The following is a 27,039-nucleotide window of genomic DNA, read 5'->3' as shown; positions in this document are numbered from 1 at the left end:
TGAAATAAGATTGATTTAGAATTAAACATCTTTCATATAAGCAATTCAAGTATAATTATTTGGTATGTTTAAATGTACAGTACAATGAACATCATCCGCAATGAGATGAAATCTTGTATAAATAAAATGTTTTTATTTTTATAAATATCTCGGTCGAACATAAAAGGGTGGGGTTTTCCATTAAATCACCGAACGCAACTAACATTTATTTTTCAATTGTATAGGGATGTATATTATTTTCTTTCAAACAGAATTTCAATTCTAGTTAATTAACAATTTATTATTATTATTGCGAGGCCAAGAGCACAAAAATATTTGTGCTCTCGGCACAAATTGTAAGTTTAGCAATGAGAAAGACAGTTTCCGGACAGGAAGGAAACCGTTTTGTTTATGAGATCATCTAATTCACTTTCAGATGAAAAGATTTCTCGCATCTTAGATTTGTTCAGCGGCATCCGATAGTGTTGGTTTACACGAGAGTGGTAAGAATCTACTCATCTCTAAAATTTGTGGAGCTGGGGTTTTAAAAGTTCAGGTTTACAGTGTTGATTAATCTGAATTTATACGCATACATAGGTCGTATTAAGAAAATTCTACTAAGAGAAACCAGTTCATAACTAAAATCGATTAGTGACACACCCCAATAGCTGGAGGGGAAATACCTCTTTTTTTTTTTTTTTTTTTTTTTCGAGACTAGTACGAAGTGGCTTGTGAGAATGTGGCCAATAACAGCAAAAATCAGCCTATTTATATTATCCTGTAAACTTCTTGGTAGAAAATGGTCATATCCAGCCAAGAAAGAACTATCTTTTGCAATGATGGACAGTTAGCCAGTTTCAAACAACAATGCCAGGATCCTTCTCCCAAAATTCTGATTTGTCTTCCATAAACTCGATTTCTTTCCCTCCATCGCAAAACTAATAAAAAGAATAAACACATACATGCATGTATGTGCTTATTCGTTCTGATAGCTACTTAGTGAAGCAAAAGTACCATTTAAAAAATCTTTTTTCCACCATTGTAAACAGCAAGAGTTTGGATAATATAGTTATTACCGTTTTGTCGAATTTCGTACAATTTCAAAATCAGAAGTTTAAGTACTTAAATTTATTCATTAAAATCAAAACTAAGATGCGGTAGATTCTGATAAATGCAAGATCAGTTTTATGAGCAGAAAGATACGCAGGTAGATAAGATCCATACATAGAAATGTAAGTGTATAATGGACCTCACAGATACATAAAATAACCGAATCGGCAATGTCGGGGAATGCTAATAGATATCAAAAGGAAATGAATCCAAAAGATATCCGTTTAGGATATAACGCTCGCAGTATGGGATGTGTTATTGCATCTGTTCCAGGGCTAGTATGTTTGTGTTGCAGAGAAAGGAAACCAAAAATTTCTGGTGTGTGTGTGTGTGTGTGTGTGGCGGGGGGGGGATCTGTCATCACCACATGAAGTAGAGAAACATGCAGTTCGCGAATGCACTATACACGCGCTGAGATATGGGAATAGTGATGAAACAAAATAAATAAGTTCAAGACTCGGACATTCAGCATTACCAAAGGCAGAAGATAATGTCAAACAAAGTGAAAAGGGCCCAAAGCATGAATGTTATATTAAAACTAATTCTGGATCCCAATGTGCATGTAATTTCGTAAGTAGTCTTGAAGAGCATTGGCACATTTTTCTGGAGAAAAAAAAAAAAACAGATTTTAGAGTGGAATAGAGAATATTTGGAATCAGAAGGCTGAAAATAATTATTTAAAGAAGGAAACAAAGATTCAAGATATATATATATATATATATATATATATATATATATATAAAAAATGCAAAAAACATAAAATTCAATGGAAAGAGAAATTAAATTGTGAACTGAATTGTTAAATGGAGACCAACACCATCTGGAGCGTGTGTATACACACACACACAGTATATAAAAAATTTATTGGTCACAGTGGCCACAACTGTTTGATATTCTAGCAGACATGTGTACAATTTAAATGATCGTTCGTGGCAGAAGGCGTAGGGGGTGAGAGTTGCGAACATTAATATCTGCGAGAAAGATGGCATCTCTTTTAGGAAATTTCGTCTAGAGAAAAACCACAATTTAAAGAAATAAAAATAGAATGATTAGAAATTATTGGATGCATCAGAAAAAAACAAACGAATCTGACAAAACGAGAAAGATTTTTAGCCAAAGAAGATTAAAAATTAAAAAATTAAAGAAGAGCGATTCGATGTTGGACATCGGGGCATGGAACAGGAGTGCATTTGCACATGTGCCTTCACCGAGATAAATGGGAAGTGGAATGAGAAACTGATCGATGGTATACTGGTAGTTGAATCTGTTAGGAAGATTAGTGATGAAAATGAACATCACTGTGACTAGGGTATGACCCGAAACTACATATATTGCGAAAGAGAACTAGGAAACTTGAGAAATTTTCGTTTTTTAATTCCATAAATCTATTCGCACTGATTTTTAATGGCTTAGGCATATGTAGCGAAGGATTCGGCTACCACTGGCAAAAACAATGGCAGCAAAGTTCGATTCAGTATAAACCCAATTCTCCATTTACACGGTAGATTGGTTCTAGAAAAAATCGTGTAAATGAAAACCGTGTAAAAAGAATACACTGCATATGAAAAAAGAGAAGAATGGTTCCAGATGTGAACCCGATACGAACAATAAGTTATTTTCAAAATATCTCTTGAAGAACGTAGTGTGTCACTAATAAAACAGAAATTCGAAAAGTCCAAATACACCCGCACATATGGTTATTAGTTGAATTTTATTCGCCGTCACTTTCTGACAGTAGTCGAATTCTTTTGTGTGAGACTGGAATTAAATCACTTCAAACACTTTAGCCGTCCTGTTCGTACTGGAATGACGAAGAGTTTCCTTCAGTAAAAAGGAACTAAATTAGCACTAATTTTCAATAATTCTGAAGTTTGATTTTTTATCACGAACTCTGTAATTAATCAATGAAATCCTGTTTTTGACAAGATCTTTGTATAATTCTTCATATTGCACCGTACATGACTTCAGTTAACGTTTAAACTGACTGCAATTTTACTAGCCATTTGAAACCCTTCTTTAATTAATCCTGAAGTGAGTGAAATCGCTTCATTATTTTTTTTTCTTTTTCATCAAGATTCTCAAGGACAGCTTATATTATTTCGTCATCACTAACAATCTTGTCAACCATCAATTCTTCAATATCTGCAGACGAAAAATCATCAAATCCTTCTCAGCCGATTGCACGTGCTAATCTGGTGATATTGGGATATTCAGTTGTATGCAAAGGTACAGGATTTTTCTTTTTCACACATTCTGGCCAAGTAGCTTTCCAGCATGCATTTAAAGTTGATGGTTTCAATTCTGATAACACCAACTTAGCAAACAATTGATTGCAATCTAAAATAGAAAATTTCTTCCTCATATCAATAACTGTCATTAAATTATCCTTATCTAGTTTATCCAAAATGTAGAATGTTCTTATGTAGAAGTTTTGAAGCTAGCGTCACACCCTGCTCTAGTAGTCGTTATTAAGGATGTTGTATTAGGTGGCAGAAAACAAAATTCCACATTCGGGTGTTTTAAAACAGGATGGCCAGGAGTATTGTCTATAATCAATAAAACTTTAAAAGTCCAAATTTTTTTCCATCAAACAGTGTTTAACTTCTGGAACAAAATACTGATAGAACCATTGAAATTTTCTTTTGTAACCCAGCCTTTTTTTGCCTTCCAGTGGTGCACTGATAACGTGTTAAAAGCCACACCTTTCATTGCCCGCGGTCTTAGGGATCGATTAATGAGTAATGGTTTTAATATACGATCTCCTGAAGCATTGCTGCAAAATAACAGTCACTGGATCCTTAGCTGCTTTAAAGCCACCAACACTATGTGATTTCTCTATATAAGTTCTACTTGGCATTTGTCTACATTCTGTAGCGTAGAGTAATCCCTAATATTTAAAACATCAGGGGGGGGGGTTCCCCAAAATTCAAGTTTAATTATACAGGGTGTCCCAAAATTCACGCAAGATTTAAATTTAGCGCCGTTTGTGCGGTAAAGTGTTGCCAACGAGAAAAAAAAGACAGCGTGACAGCTGACAGTTCAGGGTTATTAAAAATGACCACACACAGCGAAGAGAGTTCGTTGAATGGATTATGGAACAACAACAAGTGGATGCTTATTTTTCGAACAAAATCATCTTCAGCGATGAGGCTCATTTTCATCTTGATGGCTTCGTTAATCGACAAAATTGTGGCATTTGGGGTTCAGAAAATCCACGAGTGATTGTTGAGAAACAAATGCATCCACAACGTGTCACTGTTTGGTGCGGATTTTGGGCTGGAGGCATCATCGCTCCATTCTTCTTCGAAATTGCGGCTGGTAAGGCAATAACAGTTAATGGTGCTCGCTATCGCGACATGATAATCCAGTTTTTTGTGCCTAAATTGCAAGATATGGATGTGGACGACATGTGGTTTCAACAAGACGGTGCCACATGCCATACAACCCGAGAAACAATTCAATTACTGCATGAGTCATTTCCTGGTCATGTGATTTCCCGTTTTGGTGATCAGAATTGGCCTTCCAGATCATGTGACTTAACGCTGTTGGACTTTTTTCTTTGGGGTTTTTTGAAGTCTAAGGTTTATGCCAACAAGCCCAAGAACACCCACGCCTTGAAGGAGGAAATTGAGCGCTGTATCAACGAAATTCAGCCACATTTATGCAAAACGGTCATGGAAAATTTCGACAAAAGTGTGCGTATGTACCAGCAAAGCTGTGGAGGCCATTTACCCGATATGCTATTCCATACATAACCCTATACTGTATACACACACACACACCGTACTAGGAAATGATAACTATAATGGAAATACCCTTTTTAACAGAAATGAATTCAAACAGAAATTTTAAATATAAGCACCATTTGAACCGTGTTAAATCAAAACTTACAGCGTAAAAATAGAACTGATTATGTTTTCTAAACGGTATTATTTCGAATTCATGTAAAAAAAGCCTTGTAAAAAGAGAATTAACTGCACTTTGATGGGAGATCTTAGGAATAACATTTTAAAGATGTATACTAGAAACCAGGAAACTATAAATATTAGTCAGACTTTATAGTAGAAGATAAGGAGAAAAAGAAAGATGTGAAAACTTTACTCAGGAGTGCAAGCAAAATTTATCGTTACCGAGAAAATATATTCTTAGAATTAGATTCCCCCCCCCCCTCTCCAACACAATCTATGAACATATGAATCTGCAAGGGGACAACAACCAGCAGGTTTTTTATGCTAATCGCAAAGTTTAAATGATTTTTTTTCCCTAATAAATAAATGAGCATTATCAGATAAATTACTGTTTTACTGTACATTGTTTAGAGGTTGTCAAAAAGTCAAATTAAATACTGATTATACTGATATTTTAAATAAAAAAAAATCTGACGTGTTCGGTAATAGTAGATTAATATTTTAGTCCGAAACAGCTGTAGTTTAGTATGAAATAAAAATATCAGTTTAGAAGAAAAAAAAATCAAATAAAAGTTGGAATACCATTTTATCCAAGGATTACAAGATATATTTACAATAAAGAAATAGCGGCATATAGGGAAATAAAAATCAACGTTTCAAAAATTAGTTTATCACTTGCAGAAAAGACAAAATTGACAAAATATGATAGGAATAACATGACAGAATATTTCGGTGTCTTTGTCTATAAATAGAATGTCTGATCTTCGGTTTTAGCCCTCTGCAATCTTGATGAGGTTATAAACTGCATCATTCATTGAAGTAAATAATTCACCTCCTCCCACACAACTATAAACGTAGTACAAGGGATCGTTGGGGGGAAAAAATTAAATATCTATACGCTAATACAAAGCAAGTGAAGAAAACTGACATATCCTATTATCAGATATCGGCTGAGCCTGCATTTATTAATTTCATTTAAATTGACTTCAAGTTTCTTGCCTTACCAGGAATCACCAGTTGCAGATGAAAAATTGCTACCATTTATTCAATATTTCATTGTTTTATCTTTCTTTTGTTTCCCAAGCTATTAATCATGTTTGGGTGCTTATCGACTTGTCTTGTCACTTTTGTAGATGACCACTTATAAGGTCATAACGTAGGGCCTTAGTTCAACATAACAATGGGCACCGTCTTCGTTGCAAGAACCATACCTCTCCGTGGGAGACTCAAAGACCTGTCACCTGTGGGTTTCTGATAACAGACAATTCACTTGCTGGGAAAAGCCCATAAAACACGACAGAAGTTGATAAAAGGAATTCATTAGAGCCACCCAACTGACGTTCCGTTCGATCAATCCTTCTACAACGGGGGGGAAGAAGAAAAAAAATGCAAACACCTGGGACCCGACAGAATGACAGCCACAAGTTCAATCTGCAAAAATAAGTTCGGATCCTTTTGACAGGGTGATACGGGAGTGTTTTTAAAGCAACTTTCTTTCCACCGAAAAAAAAAAAAAACATACGCACTGTGTCACAATGTTTGATGGCATCTTGTTCCCATTCGTTAGAAGCATAACTTAGGTTGGATGTAATTTACTGCAAAAAAAAGTCCTCATTACAAACTTTGAGATCTTTATTAAACTTCGTAACATTTCAATTACGTCTCAAATGACTGCATAGCTTATTCTCCCCCCCCTCAGTGGTGTGCACTACCCCCCCCATTGAGGTAGCAGTAGACGCAAAGCCCTTCCACGGCGGTCTCATCAAACTGTAGGAGATTCGGCCTTTAGACGACAATTGTCAATGGCCAGACACCCGCCCTTCGGAACCTTTTGCCTATTAGGTTTTGGCGTAACAAGCTGTACAACCATAAATAATTTAATAAAACGTAACAATCGATTGGCGCGTGAGGCCGCTGAACGTCATTTAAAGCCACGCGTTTGTGTTTGTTCTCGTGCTTTCCCCCCTCCATCACAACACGACCTGTCGTTATCGAGCTGGGCTTACCACTGCACGCTCCTGTTACCTCAGTCTTTATCAAAGCACGCGAGAACCTGTCACCAAGGCAACAGTTTGTGACAAGGCTGCTCTGGGACAAGAGAAGGTAATGATCAGAAAATGAACGTTTTAAACGCGATTTCGTACCGAGATGTGGGATGGCTGTTGAAGTTCCACTCTGTATGGAGATGCCTCATTTCAATGACTTTAGCCGTGAGGTGGTGTCCAAATGTGGAACATTCATGACATTTGCACTTCTCCGATAATTCGCGTGATAGTGTGACATACGGTGACAAACATTAGCTTCATTAATCAGTGCCGACAATTGCATTTTATAAGATGGTATTTGCAAAGTTATTCAAGTCAACCGAAGGCATCTCTACTTGTCTTGTTTGTGGTATTTTAAATTCTTTCGGGTGACGGAAGTGGTTTGCATAAGATGGATTCAATTTATCAAGTTCTTTCAAGACTGGCGAAGGGAATTTAAAGTATATATATTTTAGGTCACGACTTTAGGTCGCGAGGAAGCATGTTTTGGTTATGATTTATCGTACGCATCAAAGAAAACATGCGACAGTGCAAGAAAATACATATCAACGAGAACATTTGGAAGCAATATGGGAAAATTACAATATTTGGTCATACATTTTACACTTTTTTTTCTTCTTAATCTTCCATCTGTATTGTTCTCATGGCCTCGCAACATGAATTGCTTCGGCTGTAAATCCAAGATAACCAACCAACCATCCAAACTCTGTGTGTGTGTGTATTTTCAATGACTATTTCTGAGGAAGACTTCAAAACCTGTCATCAGCAGTTGAATTAAATGCCGATTCGTTTTCTCTCCAATATTTTTTCCGAGGGTGCTTGGGTGTATGTGTGGAGGGGAATACTCAAACTGAAATAGAGCTCATCCTAAATCATGTTCTTTTTGTTTGGTACTTTTGGGTCCTCTCGTATCATACAGTAATAAAAGTTTCTAAACTATAGGAATGGCATTAGTGGGTATGTCATTCTAATGAGCTCAGCACACTGAAATGAACAGTAATACTAATGAAGCAGACAAGCATTTTTATTTTTTATTTCAACGTTTGTAACATCGACAATTATGAATTGAATGATATGCAACAGGATTCTACTTGCGATCATTTTTAAAATATTTTAAGCTGTTTTTCTAATGTCGAAAATTCTGTTTTATACTATGATATCATTCTAAAAACATGCCATTCCCATCACAGTTTCGCATCTTCCATCACCCTCCTTCAGTTGAAAAGTCCTTTTATAGGACTTTTTAACTGAAGGAGGTTCACAATTGGTCCAATGCGAAGACAGCGGAGCTAACCCTTTAAAAAAACATGTAATCGAAGGTACAGTGCATTATATTTCGCAACTGCAACAAAAATGCATTTTATAACCACGCATATCTGATTTCTAGTTAGCTTTAAGTTATTCTAGCAGTGAATAACGATGTATCGAGCGGCATAGGATAAGCTTAATGACATCTCTACCAGTTTGCAGTAATTACATCGTAGACATCAAGAGGTAATCGAATGTCATACTGTCACACCTTCCTTGAAGTGCAGATCCATTCGAAGTTCGCGCACGAAAAAGAAAGAGAAAAAAAAAAACTCCCCCATCTCCCCCCCCTCCCTCGCGTTATAGTATTACTGGTATCAATAAGGTTGCGTTGTTATCTATTCAGCCTTTTATGCCCTTACAACTTCGCTACTCTTTCTTTTGTGCACAAGAGTCAGCTTTGCCAGGTCAGCGCGTGACAAACGATAAGTGACACAGCGTGTTACTATGCTTACGTCGAGAACGGTATTTATTGGTTCGAAAGTGAAAGTGTTCATTGTTGTCTTCGCTTTCTTCTGATTGGGCAAAAAGAATGATTTTTTTTTTTTTTTTTTGCCTTTATTGTTGCTACTGTTTTTGTTTTCCTTTTGAACAAGCGCGAGCATGTACGTATGTGCGCGTGTGTGCTTTAATCTGTATACATTAGCGTTTTTGTTGTAGGTTAGCACGTAAGGTAAATAAAGTAACTCTGGTGGAGGAAAAAAAAACTTTTTTTTTTTTTTTTTTTTTGACAAACTGAACGGACTTATTAGTGAACTGTATTCAATAAAAGCACGTTACTCTTTATATGAAAATATGAAGTTCTCACGAAATACCAGCTGCCATTATTCAGCAACAAAAGGTCAGTCAACAGAGCATGTGATTGTCCTGAGGGGCTTATCCTTTCCCTCTTTTTTGGTTTAGTATGTTGACTCATGAATCAACTCAGGGGCCTTCAATGCTTAAGTAATCGAATCAGGAGGATAACTCGTGACCTTATTGGCCTCATTTAGGCTTTTATTTCTTTCTAAGCTTTTTTTTCCTTGTAAATCCGGTGAAGCCATACATCCTCATTTCTTTTGTCGTTATACCCATGATGTTTTTTTTTTTTCAAAATTATTCCAAATTCTTGCATTACTGAGTACACAGTACATTGAATACTTTTCCAAATATACTAACTAATTTTAAATTAAATTCTTTTGCGTCATCTAAATGAACAAATATACTGAAATACATTTTATTTCCAATACTGGTCCGCTCATCCAAAAGTAAGACAAACGGTGATCCGATTCTACTACTTCTTTAATGTTTGCTCTTTTTTTATGTTCATAGAAATCAAATTAGCTTTTTTTTGTTCCTTTGGTAAGGCATAATTCTTCTTTAAAATTGATTCGCGTATAAAATAACTATTGGCAGTTGCTCAAATTAAGATTCCAGCTACTGCAGTCCATCTAGACAAAATCTCATTTATTTATTTTGTTTTACAAAAAGCTTAAAATTAACTGATCAACCTTAATTCTTTTTTTTTTTTTTTTTTTTTTTTTTTTTTGGGTACTTGGAGGTTCCGTATTTCCCATAATCTGTAGCACACAATACTCGTTTTACTAAAATAATCAAAAATTGCGAAAATTATAATAAATTTGATGTTTTTCTGTTTCAGATTTGTAAATTTAAATTTACGAAATGTCTCGAGTTGCTTTCCCAGGTATTGAGTCAAAAAAAAGATGCGAAAATTTTCCGGGACAGAAACCCTAATCCTCACTAATGCATAAATTTCAAATCCAGTACAGATTCAACAATGTGATATACGAGTTTGAACCGAAGTTATATAACTGCTTATTGATTTAGAAGCGGCTCGCCAAAGTGAGTTTTATTTATAAGTTTCTTTCAGCAAGACAGCCTTCCACGCTTTAAAAATGATCAGTAAGTTTCGCCCACTTTTATTCGTGCACTGGTATTGGAATTTTACGTAGTTGCACTTAAATGTTACGAACAATAACTAACAAGATTGCACTTTGAGAAGTCCTGCTGAATCGCTTAACTCAACTTCTACAACTAATAAGAATAACCAACATCAGTTTAAAAGATGCGTTTCCTCAAAATTTCTTATAATTCATTCCTAAGACTGAATTAATATAGCAGAAAATGACGTAGTGAATCTTGTTCTAGTTACCGCGATTTTTCAGCCTATTTTGAGGAGAAAGGGATGAACAGAGATAAATTTCAAAATATTTAAGTTTTCCTCTTTATTTACTGAACACTATTCATGATGGTGAATTCGGTACAATGTAAGTGATATGATTGAGGTCAAACCGAACTAATGCACAATATGTTTACCACATTTCATATGTGAGATTCGCTTTGCATTCTTTGTTAAATGCAGTCAATTCTCTATAAAGTGCAGATCTGATTCTTAATTTCTGTATTGATAAGGGCAGGTATTCTCCGCGTTGAATTTCACTTCAACACTACTTTTGATTTTTCTCCAGCATACAACAGGCTTCAAGTGTTTTTAGAATTAACCCTACTTTGTTTTTTAACACTTTTTTTCCGCTAACGTACAAACGACCGATTTTGAAATGATTAGGCATGAACAGAGATAAATTTCAAATATACAATCTCAAGCCAAATCCACATATATACTGAGCTATCAGCCTTAACCTATCTGAAATAAATGCAGAATTCTGACTTAGTTCACGACCTTGAAAGCGCCCAGTTAATTAATAATCACCGATTTGTTCTTGTAGAACAGGTAACCGTTCAAATATGGACAACATAATTGAACACAGGAGATATATTTGAAAGTGCTTTCTATTTCAATTAGAGAAATTATTGAAGAGTTCTACACCTCGCCGTTTAGGAGGATGGTTTCTCTGGATGTGCATTGATATCGAAGTATCACAAAACTCAACTGAATCCTTTCACGTATTTATATAATAGGGAGATATTTGTCAATTGCCGATGATAGTACTGAAATAGTTTTTTCATTAACGATGCATTTCCAAACATAACCTATAGATCAACTCCCTAAATAAAGATTTCCATATTCCTTTTTAATAGAAAGGAAAGCAATCTGGCTAATCAACAAATTAAGTACAATAGGTAATGCACGTAAAACTAAATCAGTCTTCAAAACAGAAGTAGGATTCACTCCCCTTGCACATACAAACTCTCAGTAACATTATTTTGATGACAGTGACTGATATCCTAAACAAGATCGAGTTTCTCTACTTGGAAAAAAAAAAATTTGTTTAATATCTTTTTGACGCGAGCATAGCGTCTACTACTGAAGAACTATTATCAGTACAAGTCTCAAATTTGCAATTAATACACTGGGCATAAATCTCCCTCGAAATTCTGGTAATTATATTTAGACAATTTTTACAATATGCGATATCACATTTGTGAAGAAAAATTTCAAGCATGAAAAAAAGCTTTAAGTCAAAACTCATAAATCCTTTTTCTTTAGAATGTGAAAACTAGATCAATGTAATGTCCAAGATTATCAAACTTTACCTTTCTTAGTACACGTTATGCAATTATATTACAAGAGGGTGCCTACAACAAAACACTGAACCTCAAAATTTTATAAATCTTATAATCGGTAACATCATGGTGATTATTCATACGATGAATTCACATTACACCAAAGTAAATGAGGCTGTTCTGTTGTGCATTCTCCAGCCTCTGTTCGATTGGAAGAAAACCCTACCTATTGAATGCCTATAGGCGATGTCTGGACCTCGGAAAACACGAAACAAATAAATGTTAAACTAAGCAGTATTTATAAACGGTGATGACAAGTATTAAAAATAAATAAACAGCAATTATCAATTAAAATGTAGATTCTCACATTATGTGTGCAAGGAAGAAAAGCAGATTTTTTAAGAATGTGTGCTCCGAAGAATGTTGAAATTCGTGATTTACAGCGATTGCGTTCCCAGAGCTATAAATTTTACATCACGAGCATATTGAAGTCACGTTGCAGTAGCAATGTCTTCAGTACGACAGAGCCTGGATTGTAACATTAACATACGAAGAAAAAATAATAAAATAATATTTTGAACCGAAATAGATTTGAGAATTGGAACGAGTTCCTTCTTCCTTTTTGTTAAGTCAGGTTACTGAGTTTTTAAGATCAAATTATTTTTAAGTATTACAGTTTTAAATACAGAAGAGCTAAAGTTTTAATTATTAATGACATGATTGTTTCATTTTAGCCTCGTTTCGTAAGGAATACATGAATCCAGTCCACGATAAAGATGTGCTATGTCGGGTGTGTGGAGACAAGGCATCTGGTCGTCATTACGGAGTTCCAAGCTGCGATGGCTGTCGAGGCTTTTTTAAGAGGAGCATTCGACGAAATTTGGAATACGTGTGTAAAGAGAGCGGCACCTGTGTTGTGGACGTTGCTCGTAGAAATCAATGTCAAGCTTGTCGACTGAAAAAATGTCTGCAGGTTAATATGAGGAGAGAAGGTAAGATTGAACTTTGAAAATCAGTTAATATGCTAAATATTACACTCCAGTTAACATAGACTGCTTGGTGCGGGCTCGAATTCGAATCCCACTAAGGGTATAGATGTATAGGAATGTCTAAGCGTCGACAATTTTTCAGAGACTACTTCCGTACTTACTAAAGGTATGAAGTAGTTTGAAAAAACGTTCATATTTAGTCACTAGAACAGGGATTCTTGATATTTAATGCTTACCCCTCCCCACGGTTCTAATTCGCAAAAATATTCCATTTAATATAGCGCGATGTCTCGTTATGACTGATACGAACAGAAGAACGACCCATGTCCAGTAACAAAGACCTCGTTTAAAATCTCCCACAGGACGCTACGCACATTTAGGATTTATATATATATATATATATATATATATATATATATATATATATATATATATATATATATATATATATAAAATCAAGTTCAAGTGGCCGATCGCAGATGGAGATATAAGTGTCTTCTCCTAAACAGACAACAAATACTATTGATAGCTAACGGCTTTAGCCATCTCGGTGACGTAAAACAAAGTGGTCGTATGCTGTGAAGTAGGCAATCTCCTCCTTGCTCATGTGCAATATTCACTTCGTTTAGTTTCTCTGTATTTAGTTTGTATATAAACCGTTATTGTATCCTTGACAATAAATGGAAACGTTTCTGGATCAGAAGCAGTTAATATCTTATTTTGCGAGTTATCTATGACAAAAGTTGGATCACGAAAAACTGAAGCGGACAATGCAGAAAATAATCTACGAGCGCCGAAATGTCATTTCTTCATCATTAATGGAAATAATCAAGTCGTTTGCATTAGTCAAGTATACACACAGTTAATCAGGAAGAGATCTTTTATTTTTCTAGATTTTGGAAGTTCTAGCTTTACTCTTCTCACTGTGTCATTATTGACATACTGTCTTCTGTTTTTAAATTTTTTGGCGTTCTTTACCAGAGAAGCTGGTCATAATACAGTTTATAGTTTTTTGTAATGACAGAACCACCTCCACCTTTAAACTGGTGGATGGATTTGAACGCTGGATTAAATTTTAGTACGATTGGCAGACTGTTTCGTCTTACGTGGGCCGTACCTACACGTACCTGGGCCATAATATATGAAAAAATATCGTTCATTTATTGGGCGGATTCTAATAATACACACAAGTTCCAATGGATATTGATGAAATTTTGCATGTCAGTTTATTTATTTATTATATAATATTTATTATTATTATTATTATTTTTTAATGCGAATCCCATTTCCGGAAAAACGGTAAATTTACAGTACATTCATTAGTACGGTTTTGGCCTATATCGCGACCACTGTTAACCCCACCACCAAATTTGGCATGGCCACTATTTGCCAAAGAAAGGAAGTAAGCTATGTCTGGACCCAAACTTTTAATTATCGTGAAATATTTATTCACTATTTTTTAAATTATTATTATTTTTTATTTATATCGATGAAGCCTTCCACTAAATTTTGCATGACTTTTAACCTTACATACTTATACCGTTACGACATAAAATAGAAATCTTGATTGTGAAAATAAAGAAAAAAAAAAAAAAAATCAGCTAACGCCTTTTTATTCCCGTATATACGGGAGTAGGCGAGGCCATTTAGCCCTATCTAACTTTTTGGAGACTGAGTGGGCAGTTCAATCTCCACTGGTACCCAATCAGAGACAGATGGCCCAAGGCTATCACTAATTAAGCGGTACGCAGTGAAGAGAGGCGGCTCAAATGTGCCGCCATCTCGTGGTCTCTAACCCTAACACAATATATTTAATGTCTGAAATAATGTGGGTTCTACGGTCGATTTTCTTGAATTTACAGGACGAAAAACCCGAGTTTCCGGGAGGAAAAACCTGCTTGCCCGTGCCAGAGATCGACTAACTCGGGAACCGGTCGAAAAAAGGCTTAGAAAAATTTCCTCTAGTCGCCGACTAGACTCGAAACCAAGACTTCCTTCGTGCGGCCTAGCGCGGTGGTGTGCAAACGCCACATCCACTGAGCTACACAGGCTTGAAAATAAAGAAGATATCGATAAGTACAGAACACGCTAACAATAAAACAATGCTTAAATACCACTTCGAACCTTGAGCTTTAATATTTCATACATAATAACTGTTGGAAAACAACAATCTTCAGATTTATGTAATGTGTCAAACATACAATGAAGAGAAAGTAGCAGTAATAGTATGAGATTCAGGGAGAGGAGAAATAGGGCGACTGTCTGTTATGTTCATAGCACGGCTCCCGCGAGCCTCCGTAGTTCAGTCGGTATAACGAAGCCCTTTGATCGGAAAGACCTGGGTTCGATTCCCGTCAGTGATGAGGAACCTTTATCTGGTCTTTCGACTAAAAGTGAGTTAACTGGTCTCATACGGGGTGTGTGTGGGGGGGGTCATCCCGAAATTCGGGTTTTTCGTCGGGACCGGCATATGGCTGTAATCCATATGCCGGTCCCGAGCCCAGATAAAATTGGGGGGTAAGGGGCATGTAATGGTGAACTACCCTGTAAAAATCTCACCAGGAATACTTTGTGGGCAATGCCCACAAAGTCACATAAGGTCGGAAATGACTGAAAGGGAAAACCAGGAACCGCTCCTCGTTGAGATCAAATGGACAAGACGTAATGTGCATTTATACTCATTATAAGAGCAATTAATTCAATAAGCGAATGTACAGGTACTCCAATATAGTGCATGTGTAAAAACCTAATGATATACACTACTCAGTGAACATAAAAAATAAATGAGATAGCTGCATCTGCATCAATATCGAGTTAAGAAGTGATTGTCACAACAATTTGCTGATGACAGTATACTACATTCCTCTTCGTGCGCAATCATTCAGAACTTCCACACAAACACACAACCAACGACCTGAACTCTGATTTCCTTGATCTTCAGTGAGACAGGGATAATCTTGCGAACTAAACGTTACCAAAACACGGCCCTCGCTTATATTTACTTTCCTTCACTTTTGATAATACCCAGATTAAACAATGAGATCTCTCTTCTTGAAAGGACCTGCACTTTTGGCCATTCGCGACAAAATGACATATTAGCTGTAACTTCTTCAGTCTCCAAAAAAACAGCTCAAGAAGCCACTTCTCACCAGTGCAACTGATAATACGGTGATAAAACCCAAATCCACCAAACACCGGAATACTTCTCGCACATTTGAGGTGGTGCACCTAAAACCTCTCTAAGAATGCTTAATGCTGTACAGAAGAGGGCAATCCGATTAAATGTTCCCTCAGCCCCCCCCTCAGATGTTTTGCTTCCACCTTACATCTTACGGTCACCATCATTCTTCCACCTATCTTCCAAGATTATAAATATACAAGAATAGTCCCCCAATCAACATCCATTTACTATTCAGCTTCAAATATACTGAACTTACATCTCTCTCTTCCTTCTTTTTTATTCCATCTACCTCTGTTGTTTGGACAGCTTCTCTCACTATCTTTCCCAAAGAGTGCAACCTTCACTTTACGCCATATATATCTGTTAACATTTTCAAGAAACACGTCAGATTTCTACTCCTTTTCTCCGCCAGCACGGTATTGATGCTATAAGTTTTTGCAGCCTTTCGTATGTGGTCTGATTACCTAAAAAAAAAAAAAAAAAACTTCAGTAAACGCTGCTTCTGTAACGTTATACCAGCAACTTATAATTTCTCATTATATAGCATGAAATCTTTGAAAATTAGTGCTAATCACTATCATTTTATATTACACACCATCTTTGTAGAATACACGAGGATCGAGAGTAAAAACTGGGACAGATTCTTTTGTATGTGGGGGGGGGGGGGTACTAGGAATTACTTTTCATAATCTCTTCGGTATGATCACCAGCCATGTGGATAACGTTTGATACATGCATGATAAAAAAAAAATCTGTATATTGGTGTTTCCACATACGACCGACCCCAGTTATATCGGATCGCTTGGGGTTTCTGTGAAAAATCAGTTATGTCCAAAGTACGATTCGACTACATTTTAGGGTATAAAATATCGTTAAACTGGTGTTAGTTTTGAATTTTGCGTGGCAAAATCGACTAACAGTAGTATGTTAAACACATTAAAAAATTGTTCAGTCCAATTAAAATCACTTAATTTTGTCTGTTTGTTCGTATCCTTCAACTTGAAAAACACCAACCCATAGGACTTAATGATACGTGAGCCCTTTAATGGAGGTGACAGGGCTTTCCATCCTGCAAAATAAAAGTGCTATGCCAGATCGAAGACGCTCCAAATATAGACTAACTCGATCCGCTGCCAATCCCCCCCCCCCCTTGCAGTATGGCTATCAGAAAAGGAACTCTGGCGACACCGAATACTGCCAGTATAAGTCTAGCATCATTTAGTTCGAAGAAATGCACGATATAATCAATTCTGTAGAAATGCTATGAACGTAAGGTATCTTACTTACTGAACTACCCATAGCCAGGTTAGTATCCTGAAATGGGGAATTTTCACTGAATTATGGACTCTTCGGAAAATAATAATGGAACGAAAAAATATACTAAATACTGTGACCTGGAATATAGAGAGGAACAACTTATAAAGAAATCAAATTAGATAAAATATTAAATACAGGAAGGTTAAAATTGCAATAATACGGAAGGAAAGAAGAAATTAAGAACCATGGAAACAGAGAAAACTATACAGCGAAGTCTACCGACTTAGTAGAGACCAAAGGGCACCGGAAGGCATCAATCTATTTAAAAACAATGCTACTACGAATATTCGAACGACAGAATAATAGAAGTTAGATTAAAATAAACTGAGGCTAATAAAGAATAATTGCATTATATGCTCCCAGTAGAGAAAACAGAAGATAATAGCATTGATTTCTTTGAAAAAAGAAATATATCTAACATAAAAAAAATCTAATATTAGATTTAACTGAAGAAATGGAAAAACAAAATTAATAATACTCGCCGAATATATGGTGAATATATCGTAAACAAAAATGGTTCAAAAATTAAAAGGTTATTTTGTAGCATATAACAATATCAGTAAGGAATTCTTTCTATAAATTAAGATCTACATAAATTTAGATGGTTAACAAGAGTGGAAATCAATTATAGATTACTTTCGTTTAGATTTTAAAAAAAAATCACAATTTTCTTTTCTTTAGATGTTTGAGTAAACAGAGGCTGTAAAAGAGGCATCGCTGCAAATAAAGTTTGAATTAGTCGATGAAACTAGCTGAATCAGTAATTTATTTCTTTTTTCTTTGGAATGTATTTGCTGCAATTGTAGTTTTTGTTACGTATCGTCGTTTGGTTTCAGTAGAGAGACAGCATGTGAAAAGAATACAAACAGAAAGATTGATTGCCCAAACAAGCACTTCAATATAAACCATCCGGAATCTACCAGGTTGTCCGCTGAAGAGAGTTGTCGATGGCTTAAGGTTGAAACAGGACACGGCTTCATGTACTACAGGCTTGCAATTTTTCGCGAATGGAATTCACATTATGGGGATAATTATTTTAATTACAATTAGTTTAATATTAAAATGAATTTTTTACTTTACTGTTTATTTCTCATACTATTGCAGACAATACCATAAACCCCCGCAGACACAACGGCTGTGAAATATTGCAATTATTTAGTCAAAAAAAAAAAAAAAATATATATATATATATATATATATATACACACACACACACGAGGCTGATCCATGGATCTACTAGTCGTTAAAATGTGTTTATGTTCGCATGGAGACATTTTACGAACTGGGACGTGCTTTTTTTTTTTTTTTTTTGTCTTTTAGAAATTTTCAAAATACTTGTATGAAAGTCTATGTAGAAATCCGTTATAATAGAGCTTGCCTACACTCCCAGGAAAACGATCTATGACGCATAAAATGTATTGCTGAAAGCAAATTCTCAGAGATGTTTAGGTCCTGGGGACTGCTGAAAAATTCTATTGAATGGCTTCGTGCAGAACGTGCAATTGAAGCAGATTGTCTAAGATTATTTGTGTTTGTAACACTGTTGCAAACTGAGTACTTTCAGCACTATCTGCAACGCTATTACAATCACTGAGGATAGAAACTATTCCACACGCCATACGTATATTCTTATACTGGATTGGTAATTTATGGCAAGTTGACATTCCTAATTGTTCTCATATAACTAATGATTATTACTGTACTGAATTCACTTTCCTGATATGCTTATTTTATCACTCTTTCTTCATAGTAACGCTCCCAATTTCATTTGAAATCTCTCTCTCTAGAAAAATTGCATGATACAAGTTTAGGTTAAGTGACTACAAATCATGGTACGAATCCTATGTATTGATAGTTACAAGTCCGATCCTGTAATTATCTAGTAATTTCGCTTTATAAACTAACTGTGGGCAATAATATCGATTAATCCTATTCATACAACAGCTATATCTACCTCGCATGTTCTCTCTAGTATTAGAGAGAGAAAGAATGTGTTACTTAAAAAGTAACACAAAAGTAAACCAGTTGAGAAACGGAATTTATTGAAATAAAAATTAAAACAACCACAGAAAAGATATTTAATTGAGTATAAAACATGGGAATAAATCACACAATAACAACAAAAAATCAGAACAGAATCAACTTAAATATAAGGATCCGATAGAAGGAGAGAATAGCGATGTAAAATGCAGTGGGGAGAACATTAAGAAAATAGCGAAAGGATGCGAGAGATAAAATTTGAACTGATGTCGCCAAAAGCTTAGGACAATGATAAGAAAACGTATGAAAGATAAAAGTTTTACTTTAAGTGACGTATAACAGTTTAAAGTTTCTGAAGTGTTTTCCTTTAATATAAATCGCTTTAAAATTTTACACACTTTGCCAGTTTCTCTCTAAAAGGGGTAAAATGGCCATCAGCATCCTACCGTCCGCTTTATCCTCTACCTTCTTCTCCTCTCCCCCCCCCTTCATTCCCCTCTTTGCTGCTTCCACAAGCCGAGGCACTACACGATCTGTTACACAGCACCGTGATTTGGCCTCGTACAACGGATTGTCCTAAGTGGAAAGCGTCGTTCTTTAAAGATCTCCGGCTCGTTGCACTTTTCCGTCACTCGTGAGGACTGCCATGTGCTGTTCTAACACTCCAGTCAATCCCTGAGCCCCCGATGCAGCTATGACAGATCGATGAGTCGACCAATTAGAAGCCATTGTCGGGAAGGCGCCGACGCACGTGCAACCACTTGTGCTTTTCCCACGAAGAAGGTGTCTAGTATCGGCGAGCAACGGGTAAGCATACGGCAAAAAGGGACTGACGTTAGTGCGAGCGGAATTTCGGACTTCTTGTGTTGCGCTCGTATGACCAAGGTCTCTTATCTTTGGCAGATGACTGTGACTTTTTTCTCTCTGATATGATCCTAGAAGAATTTACACATTGGAAAAAAAGAGCAGGTATACACGATATCACAAGCAGTTTGAGACAGAAACCCCAAGAACCGAAAGTCTGGTTTTCCTTTATTTTATTATTTTCAAAATGACTATGTCTAGGATTTTTTTTTTTTTTTTTTGCTTTTGAAATTTTATCATTCGCATCAACATTTAAGCTTTTAAAGTTATCGGGGCAGTGTCATCCAAAACAAGGGGAACTATTTAAAAATAAATGTCAATTAAGATGAGCCCAAATCTTCTTGATTTCATAAAAAAATTATTAACAGATGTTAAAATTTAAGTACAAGAGTTCATAATATATTCGACCACACATTTTGCAATTCTTACTGGTCATTTCTAATACTGGCTAATAGGTTAGTAAATGCTAGTCTATCATCTTCAAAGTAGGGATAATAGAAAGATCCACCGACGATAAAAACAAAAAACAAAAATATATAATAAATACATAAGAAAAAAAGATACTGACATAATAGCATAAATTTATTTAAAACAAAAGATTACTGTAGAAGGAGGGTATGGAGAAGTAATAATTTAACTTGATTGAGCAGCCTTTGGAAAACATTGAAATACTAGGCGAAAACATCCCATCTGCTAAGAAAAAAAAAATATGCATGATAGCAGTATACTTCTTGCATGATATATGCAAGTCAAACATGGATCATCTTGACAAAAAAAAAAAAAAAGATCAACAAGTTAAGAGGTACACAGAGAAAAATGGCGCGTTCACTGCTTGATATCCGAGTTGAAGACAGAAAACGTAAAACTTGGGTTCGAGCTGGAACCAGGGTGAGACAACGTAACAGCTATTAACAGACCCTTTTAGCAATGGGCAGAACACAGTGTAAGATGCAACATTAAAAAACGGACAAGAATATCATTCTTCAATTTTTAATTCATTCGAATAGTTTCTCAAAGATGGACAGAAAGCTAAAGGAAAACGAGATGTTGGAAGGATGAGATCAAAGAGATGGTTGGAACTCAGTGCCACAGGAAACTTCAACACAGACGTTAACGAAGAAATTTGGAGGAAGACTTAGTCTACAAAAATGGCTAATAAAGAAGTATGTCATCTAATGTTGGGAGAAATAGTGTGGCAGGATATCGTTGTGACCACCTATATATTCACGTGCGTTACAGAAACATACACGTATCAATAGGATATTTGATATATTTTTAAAAATGAATTCATTTCGTATTCTATTTCTAGTTTTAAATTTGTTCAGTTTCATACGAGAAGCTTGATCGTAAATGTATGACAATGTTACAGAAAAAACTGAAATAGAAATAATTTGGCTGTTGGTTGATAAGATTATTTAAACACTCCCGCTTGAGTGATAGACAATTACACAGTGTGGCTATGAATGTGCGCACATTATTTAGCATTACATAATTTTATTTAATTGCTAATTTCTCGCTGGCCGGATAAAAATTGCTAGCAGTCACATCTAATGGAAGATATCGCACACAACAGTAATTTTGTCAGTAATAAATTATCATTAGTGTCTTGGCAACGTGAATATTTATGTTTGATTATTATGGCGATGTTTAATGTGCATAAAAAAAGTTGTTTACTGTAAAACATTTTATTGAAATAGGAATAATAGTTAAGTGCCAAATGACAATGAGCAACTTTCAACGACGCTGTCAGAAACGACCCACATACTAAGGGATCATTGAAGTTTATTTGGTATGGGGGTTGTAGTTAATGGTCGCTGTAATACAATGGAAGGAGATGAAATCAGACGTACGCTAAATGCATAACAAGTGAAGAGTCAGAAGTGAGTAATACAAGAGTTTAATTCACAATTAATCAAACGAGTTAGGAATATTATTTATTTTGAAAATCTGATAACTAAAATTTTATTTTTATTATAATGTAATAATAAAAATTAAAATAAAAATTTATAAAGAAAAAAGAACGCATAGAAAACCATTCCCAAATATCGAGATAACAAAAAATATTAAAAATGTCGGTTGAAAGAAAAACTAATTGATAACACAGAATTGCAATATAGAAAAATAATGAGTAAGGCGAACGACACAAAAATAGAACAAAGAGAGAACGCAATACAAAGCAATGGTGTCTGACTAAACCAATTGTTTAGTGGATTGGCTCTCAGAATGTTTGATGGTCTTTCTCCGCGTAATGTCGATATCATGTCAAGTATAAAGACCCTGGGAAAGAGGCTGCTGTAAGTGACAGGTGAGACACCACACGGCGGTTAATAATAAGCCGCTTGACCTTAACGGGTATTGTGAGTTGGAGAGGGATTTGTAGCCACCACAAAGTACTAAACCAATAGTTTCAGGTTTTACTCCCATTTTCAACAAGGTAAGCGTACGGTGAAAAATTGGTTTGTTTATCCAAATAAATATGAAGCTGTATTAACTTGTATCCAATGCAACAGTTGCTTCATAAGGGAAAGTCATGTCGTGTACCCAAAATACTTTGCAATTATACTGCCATGTGTTTGGTTGTGGCTATCAGTATTTTCGCATAATATTTTTGTTGAAGTTGCAGATCGTAATAATAAACAGGTAGCGTCGTGCATATTAATTACTGACCAAATCACTACCTTATTTATGTAAGGAATGAAGGTTCTTAAGTCATTTTTCCTTTTAATAAAATCATCAATCTCACGAATTCATCAGGAAGCCTAAAGGAAACAAGCCATGCTAAGGGAAGCCTTCATCATCGATTTCTAATGTGTGTCTTCAAGGGATGTGCAGGATATCATGATTTTTTTTTATTTGATTTATATTCTAAACAGCTGTCAGTAAGTAAAATTACTTTTTATTTTACAAATTAAAAAAAGAAAATTAAATATCGATTTTTTTTAAAATACTGGAAGTTACTTCTCCATTTGTTAGTGTTTAAAAATAGGTTACTATCCCTGCACATGTCCCCTTGTTTATGTTTTATATTAGTCACATATTCTATGATAAATTAGTTTTTTGTAATAATAATAATAATAATACATAACTGTAGTCTGATTTCTAGTAACAGTCCAAACAAGCTCGCATGACACATGCACGCACACAGATGCCTGAAATGTTTAGAAGGTAACGAATGTGCCAGCTGAATGGGTGCGAGTTCGAATTCCAAACAACTTGACTCGTGTTTCGCTTAAGCTTAATTCATTTAAAGCGGAAATAACATGCTCTACTAGGGAAGTATACTCAGTTCAAGAAGTGTTTGTTAAGAATTCGTGATCTAGCAGAGGACCAAATCATGAAGCACAAAAACGTAGCCTTTTAATATCATCTGCTAAAATATTCTTCTTTTCCGCGCTAATTCAGGAATCTCGTGTATATTCCGCCAAATCACGAGATGTGTCAAACATACCTTAAACGCAGAAGCTATTTAGAACAAAACAACTGAGAAATTGTGTTCTAAATTGCCTTTTTTAAAATAATAATAATCACAACAAATTCACTTAAGGTAAAGCGCATACCATCAGTTATTGTATTAATCCCAACGACCCATTTAGTTTATAAGAAATGAAAAACTACGATACAGTTTCATTAAATATAGTGCTTGGCAATCTCTAGTAAGGGCGTTGAAGTTGTGAAATCACATTTTAAAACTACGATTAGCGAGAGATAAAGGGTTAAGAAATAATAATAATACTATCCTCGTCAGCTACGATGAGCCAATTTAATCAATGAACTATTTAAGCATAAGAAAGCGATCTTATATAAGGTGAATTTGTCTCGTTTCCGAACAATATATTTCTGGGGACCTTAGGTTTTCTGGAAAATTTATAAAAAAAAAAAAAATTCAAAAAATCAGATTTTTTTTATTTATTTTATCAGTTAAAATTATCGTACAGAATAGTTTAATAATACAAACAACAAAAAAGAAAATTTAACGTATATCTTTAATAACAAGAGAAAGAGTAATACAAAAAAGCATTGAGTGGCTGGCAGAAGTGATTACTACTCCAGTCCTTTTCTAGTCAACAGTCTACGAGGCTACTGTTATAGAGTTTACATCCTTCTCCCCCCATCCCCCACACACACCGTTAATTACCATTTAATACAGAAACTACTACTTCAAAGTATTTACATTTTTTATATTAAATTAATGAGTTGTACAATTATTAAAACATAAAATTTTAGTACTTTTTAGTAGAATGTTGTATATGCAAGTGAAATAATTCTGTTTATTCTTTATGAAAACTTGGCTTAATCGTCTATCCTTCAGGCTAATTACAGTGAGAGTGCCATACTCCGTCAGTGTTGGGCATATTTTTTCCAATATTGCCACCAAGCAATATGATCGCAGCTGATTATATAAAAAGTAGATAGTAAACGTTAATTAGCTGGTACACTTTTTTTTTTTAAGCGATGGTCGATGATATTCAAAAGCTCTCCAACTGAATTGTCTGTTCCGTAGGAATAACAACCTTACCACGTCTTTGAGACCAACTAACCTTCAGGTGAAATAATTTGATAAGGGTTCCTCGTGGCCTAACGGATTTGGACCGGCTTTTCATGCTAAAGGACAAACGTCATTTGTGCGACTCGCAATGAAAGCATTGGCAGTATGGATAAAGAAAGTTATATTAAGAAATTTGACAATGAGAATCATCACCTAAAAGAGAACTCAAACATGAATGTCGTGAAGGAATTCAACTATAATTTACACGTAAAATTCAACTAAGTGGTAAAAGAAATCGAGAGATAGACGATGTCACAAAATGGTTTCATTAATGAATCGATGAGTTGAAGGGGGTTAACCACACTTTTGGCCTAATAAGAATACAGAAAAAAAAGTTTAAATATGTACGTGTCAGCATAACTCCATTATAAAGCAACACTAGCGTTTCTTATAGCTACTTTAGCTTTTTGTTTTATAGCACATAAATGTCTCTTCAGTTGCTTTTGATTAGTAAACTTCGTATTCCAGACCTTTACATTTTTTTAAACGTCCTCTAAGGCGTTTTATTCTCTAAAAGAAAGTAGCGAAGCGATTTAGTCCTAACTTTCTGACGACTATTGGGCAACTATCCTTCATCCGTAGGCAATCACAGAACATCTAGCCTAAGACTATCATTTTTAATTGGCATTCGTAATAAGAGTATGGCAAAACAACTGCCACTTTCTCGTGGTTCCTAACACTATATATATTCTCCAAAATAGGTAATAAGTAGGTTACAATATACTGTGTGTGTGTATCCAGGGAGAGGAGACAATACACACAGAAGTAGAATTCGTTGGATATGGTATGCATGTCCAACAAATTCAACATCTCAAATCGGCAATGCACACACTAAAAGTAATTTAAGGGATTTCGGTTTCCAGCGAAGCAAGGGTTTTGCCGATCTAAACACACTAAGGATTTACATCGTTTAAATAATTTTAATGTTTAATTTTTTTGGGGGGGGGGGGGGGGTTGCGTCAAGTGATCTCGGCGATATGATTCCTTGGACTACAGCATAAAATATCGTCATCAGTCCTGAATAGGCGTTCAAAATTTATGCAAAAATGTGTTCGTTTATCAATAACGAAAATATTGGTTTTAATATATGAAATGTGGTATTCGCATTTTTTTTTTTATGAATAAGAGATTCCGCCATTGTTATTTAAATTTTAAATTCAAAATGGATTGCAAATATGTCAACGTCCCAACCTTTAAAACCTGCTACTGTATACTAGACCAGGGCTTCCCAAACTTATGGATGTAAAGGCCCCCTTGGAAAAATTAAAATATTTCAAGGCCCCCATCGAAAAAAAAAAATCGTAATACAGACATATTATTATAATATTTATTGTTTTTATATTCAATACAAAACATACACAGCGAATATCGCAAAAATCAAATGCAAATATTACATTTTGAGTATCTTGCATGCAGATTTGATATGGCACACTTAGTCTTGAAACATTTTAAAAATTTGTTTTCATTTCACGGCCTCCCTCAACTTTTGTTGAGGGGGGCCGCAACAAAAGAAGCGCTGTACTAGACAATAATTTTCCAAAGTGAAACAAAGGGGTAGAAATATTTTCAGGGAGATTTTTTTACTAAAAAAATTAAAGCTGGATTAAATAGAACTGTAAGAGATTCTGAATTCAGTTTTGAAAGTATCTTTATAATTTCTTTATGCTGATATTTTTTCTTGAGGTATTTTATTCATTTTTTGCAGTTTGAGTCATTCGCCAAGATAGCATCTTCAACTGAAATAATCAGAATTAAAATGAAAGATAATACTCAAAAGATATTTGTCGAGTACTTCCTCGTATTTTACCAATGAGCACAGCAGTTGTATGGGAAAAACAAAACGGGTAGTGACTTACTATTATTTAATGACAGACTGATTCAAAACAAAAATTCACACTTCGGAGTTATGAGAGACACCATTAACAAACATGTATGTTTTGTTAATAGCATAAAGAAAGTCTATATGGACATAAAGAGCTGCACGTGGAAGGCGAAGCATGGGATTTGCTGATATAAACGAACTAAGGATTTGCATCGTTAAATACTGACTAATAAATGAAAACAAAACACAAAAGACCAAGAACTGCACACAGTCGAATGACAGCAACATGATTATCTGTTGTTTTATTTCCCCTCTAACCCATGAGCCCGACAAATACAAGTTAGTCGGGCTCATGCGTAGATGCAAGGCCACACACACACACGAATAAATATAGCATAACTATGGAGATAACATTAACCTTGCTGTCAAACACATGTTAATGAAAGTTAAGATACTTTATAATTTTTTTTATTATCCTAATGTCTTGATTCGTCCACAGAATATTTAAATAGTAATCCAGTGAAT

The 27,039-nt window shown here is 35.1% G+C and overlaps 1 protein-coding gene across 1 annotated transcript in view; it reads left to right on the top strand.

Annotated features, from left to right (window-relative positions):
• Positions 1–27,039, top strand: part of LOC150105580 (photoreceptor-specific nuclear receptor-like) — a 43,723-nt gene that overhangs the window by 811 nt on the left and 15,873 nt on the right. Inside the window, exon 2 of the mRNA XM_090393983.1 lies at positions 12,550–12,807. Within this exon, the coding sequence (XP_090250109.1) occupies positions 12,550–12,807 (258 nt within the window). The remainder of the gene's footprint in view (positions 1–12,549; positions 12,808–27,039) is intronic.

This window comes from Typopeltis vanoorti, chromosome 6 (assembly GCF_054136105.1).
Source record: "Typopeltis vanoorti isolate ZY-2024b chromosome 6, IOZ_Tvanoo_1.0, whole genome shotgun sequence".
NCBI classification, from domain to species: Eukaryota; Metazoa; Arthropoda; class Arachnida; order Uropygi; family Thelyphonidae; genus Typopeltis; species Typopeltis vanoorti.
The sequence above is the reverse complement of the archived record's forward strand: the minus strand, read 5'-3'. Positions and strand labels throughout refer to the sequence as shown.